The sequence below is a fragment of the Phoenix dactylifera genome, chromosome 3 (assembly GCF_009389715.1).
Source record: "Phoenix dactylifera cultivar Barhee BC4 chromosome 3, palm_55x_up_171113_PBpolish2nd_filt_p, whole genome shotgun sequence".
Lineage (NCBI taxonomy): Eukaryota > Viridiplantae > Streptophyta > Magnoliopsida > Arecales > Arecaceae > Phoenix > Phoenix dactylifera.
In genome coordinates this window covers 14,771,625-14,775,186 of record NC_052394.1, presented here as the reverse complement: position 1 = coordinate 14,775,186, position 3,562 = coordinate 14,771,625, and the positions used below count along the sequence as shown (strand labels likewise).

General features: G+C 49.0%; 1 protein-coding gene across 1 annotated transcript; it reads left to right on the top strand.

The window, feature by feature from the left end:
• The first annotated feature begins 201 nt into the window (after positions 1-201).
• On the top strand, positions 202-3,248 carry LOC120110250 (phosphatidylinositol 4-phosphate 5-kinase 6-like). Its single transcript, XM_039124699.1, has 2 exons — positions 202-1,924; positions 2,922-3,248. Exons 1-2 carry the CDS (start codon positions 642-644, stop codon positions 3,106-3,108), a joined length of 1,470 nt encoding a protein of 489 aa, XP_038980627.1. The 5' UTR covers positions 202-641; the 3' UTR covers positions 3,109-3,248.
• The last annotated feature ends 314 nt before the right edge of the window (positions 3,249-3,562 follow it).

Below are 3,562 nucleotides of genomic sequence, written 5' to 3'. Positions count from 1 at the left end.
TATGGAATTCATCTCTCATTTCAGCTTTTTGGTGGGCCCGGCCTCTATTTCCACGGTGGACCAGGCAATTCCCCGGCATCCCGAGTATCAAGAGACATCTGGGATTCTCAAGATGCCCGTTATATAATTTAAACCTATGAAGCCTCGTTGTTCTCAGCGAACGCTACGACTCTGTGCCCCGCTGTCCGCAACTCCACACCCATTATCCCTAAAATAAGAAGAGAATAACGCCTCGTATTTGTGTAAGAAGAGGAGGAGGAGGAGGAGGAAGAGGCCTGGGGCTAGAAAGAAGGGGATGTCTCCGTTGTTCCTCCCTCCAGGTGTTGGGTTTCCCATCCTTCGTCGGAGCCCCATCCGGAACCCAGCCCGAAAAAGATGGGGACTCATCAGAATCCCCTTCCTCCCTCGTTGCAATCTCCATCTGGAGAAAACAACATCTCGAACAAAAACAAAGCAAACGACAGGATCCAAAAGAAGAACACCAAATCTAAAGTACCTGGATATATCGATCCGCATTCTCCTCCTCCCCATTTGCCCGGCTCCCAGAAATGATACACCGAGCATTGGTGTTGGTGAAAGAAAGACGTTAAAAAATTGCACCGTTAAGCCGGAAGCGGAGGAAGAAAAGAAGGGAGAGTAGAATGTTCAAAGATATCCAACGCATCAAGGCGTGGGAGTCCACCGTCCGGAGGACGCACCAGAAGCATCAGCCGTCGGCGAGGCGGCGCAGCCTCGTCCTCCCCCCCGTGTCGGCCTCCCCCACCGCCGCCGACGTCGACGACGCCGATGATCTCGATGACCCCACCCTCCACCACGCCGAGCGCCTCCTCCCCAACGGGGACTTCTACACCGGCCAGTGGCACAACAACCTCCCCCACGGCACCGGCAAGTACCTATGGACGGACGGCTGCATGTACGAAGGCGAATGGCGCCACGGCAAGACCATGGGGAAAGGCAAGTTCAGCTGGCCCTCCGGCGCCACCTACGAAGGCGAGTTCAAGTCCGGCTTCATGGATGGCTTCGGCACCTACACCGGCTCCCTTGGGGACACCTACCGCGGCTCCTGGTCCATGAATCTGAAGCACGGCCAGGGCAAGAAGTCCTACGCCAACGGCGACTACTACGACGGCGAATGGCGCTCCGGCCTCCAGGACGGCCACGGTCGCTATACTTGGAAGAATGGCAACGAGTACGTCGGCGAGTGGCGCGCCGGCGTCATCCACGGCCGCGGCACCCTCGTCTGGGTCAACGGCAACCGCTACGACGGCGGGTGGGAGGACGGCTTCCCGAAAGGCAACGGAAGCTTCCGCTGGGCCGACGGCAGCCTCTACGTTGGGTACTGGAGTGAGGAGAACGACGGCATCCAGCAGAAGGGCGTTTACTACCCGTCGCCCGCCGCCACTTCGCCGACGGCTCGGGATCCTCATGCTGCGTTTGCGGCCGACCTCGGCGATTGCAAGGTTTGCCCGGGCGAGACGGTGTCGATTCTCCCGTCGCAGAAGACGCCGAACTGGTTGGGAATGGAGGAGAATTTCCTACAGAAGCAGGCCGTATGGAGGCAGTCCAAGTCGAACGACGGCCGGCCGAGAAGGCGGGCGTCGGCCGACACGGCCGGGACCGGTGAGACGCCCAAGAGGACTAATGGGCACAACAATAGCATCATCGGCGCTGCCGGCAGTTGGGAGGCGGATGGGGATTATAATTGTGATGCAGAGGAAGGTAGTGTGGCCAGGGGGAGAGGGGCGTCCAGCGACGGGGCTAATGACTTCATGGGAGGGCTTAGCCTGGAGGAAACGGAGTCGACGGGAACGGGGAGGTGGTTGCCAATAAAGTGGCCGCCACCGGAGGTGAAGAAGCAGGGGGAGACTATCTCCAAGGGGCACAAGAATTATGACCTCATGCTCAATCTCCAGTTTGGGATCAGGTATCCTGCTTGCTCTGCTGTAATCTCTGGCTTCTATGGAGGTTTTGGTTGTGGCCCCAGCAAATGATGCATGGAAAGAGAAATATAAATGCTCTGCTAACTAATTACCTCCTATTGATCTCTAGTTTTGTTTATATTGTGAAATTATCTTTTTGCAAAATGGTGGCTTACGCCACCAATTGTTTCATTAGGTATAAAATGATTGCATGGAAAAACAGGGTAGGGCCCCCTCAACACACCACAATGATGGATGACTTCATGGTTGCAGGCCTCATTCAGCCCTAAACCCACAAATAAGACACAGAAAATGAGACAGCTAAACAATATAGAACAAGACAGTCCTAGATAACACTTCTTCGTTTCATTGTGAATTTTTGAAAAATATGATATATCTTTACCATTTTCATATTTTTGTCATCCTTTCCTTTAGTCTGCATCTAGTTTTAGGTTATGTCTTTTTATAGACAACGACCGATTTTTTAGTTTGTGTGATCTGGGAAGAATGGATCTGACAGTTGTTCAAGTTATGAATCCACAAAACTGGAAAACAAAAATCATGTATCAAGAGTTGGATTATGGCTTTATAGACCCACTGTTTTACAACCATGGTAGAGTCTATGGTACTCGGATTCCATAGACTCCTATGTCCATGTCCATGCAACAACAGATCCATGCATCCGGCAGCTACACTTGAATTCCTTTTTTTTTTTTTTGAGAAAAACATTGGGACATATCACCACACATTTTATAAGAGTAACGCTTGGAGTCTTATGTAAATGTGGATTGGTCTTCCATGTGATATTCTTCATGCACATAATGATTTTAAAAATATAAAAATAATATAAACTTGCAATGTAGTGGGTAGTGGGAAGGTTCAGTAAGCATGCCATGCATTACTATACCTATCTGTCATGTTTAGTATTTGCAAAAATAATAGATTTTCTTCCCTTAAATTTCTTCTCTTTAACTGAGAACTCCTCTCATAATCTATGTTAAGAGTCCTTTCTTTTGGTGAGGATTTGGAGGTTGGGGTGGAGGTCACGGCGATGCCATGCTCCCACGAGTTCCATCGGACGTGCCTCGGCAAATGGTTGGAGAAGAGCCACCTCTGCCCTTTGTGCCGCTTTCCCATGCCGACTGTGGGCTCACGAGTTCCTCATCGAGCGACTGGAGTTGGACAATAGACACGTATGTTGTTCATGATTCATGTTTGATTTGGTGCGTTGTGGGTGTAATTGATGCATCCTGCTTTGTATATTGAGTTTTGATACTGTAAAAATATATTATTTTTCTCATTTAATTGATTGGAAATCAACATTATCTATACTGTGTCTATTCTGCTCTTCAATAGTGTTGAATTTTGATAATCTTGGACAGGTTTGTTTATGATGCCCAATATTTATACTCTTTCTGTTCTATTATTTACTTATAATTCATTGAAGTGATTAATATATATTAAATTCATGCCAAATTAGACGGCTCTATCGCCCCTGCCGGGAGTGTTATTTTGAACATCAAGTGATAATTTCCATGGAAGAGATGCCTATCTTGCAAGAGATATATAGGTTCATCCCAGGCTCCTCCGTAGCTTTATAAATAGCGGCAAAGTCCTTGGTCATGTTCCTTTTCTTATAAATC

Excerpts from the sequence above, each read along its gene's own strand:
- LOC120110250 (XM_039124699.1), top strand. The coding sequence starts at position 642 with ATGTTCAAAGATATCCAACGCATCAAGGCGTGGGAGTCCACCGTCCGG. Across the intron at positions 1,925-2,921 it reads AATCTCCAGTTTGGGATCAG|AGTCCTTTCTTTTGGTGAGG; the intron begins GTATCCTGCTTG and ends ATCTATGTTAAG.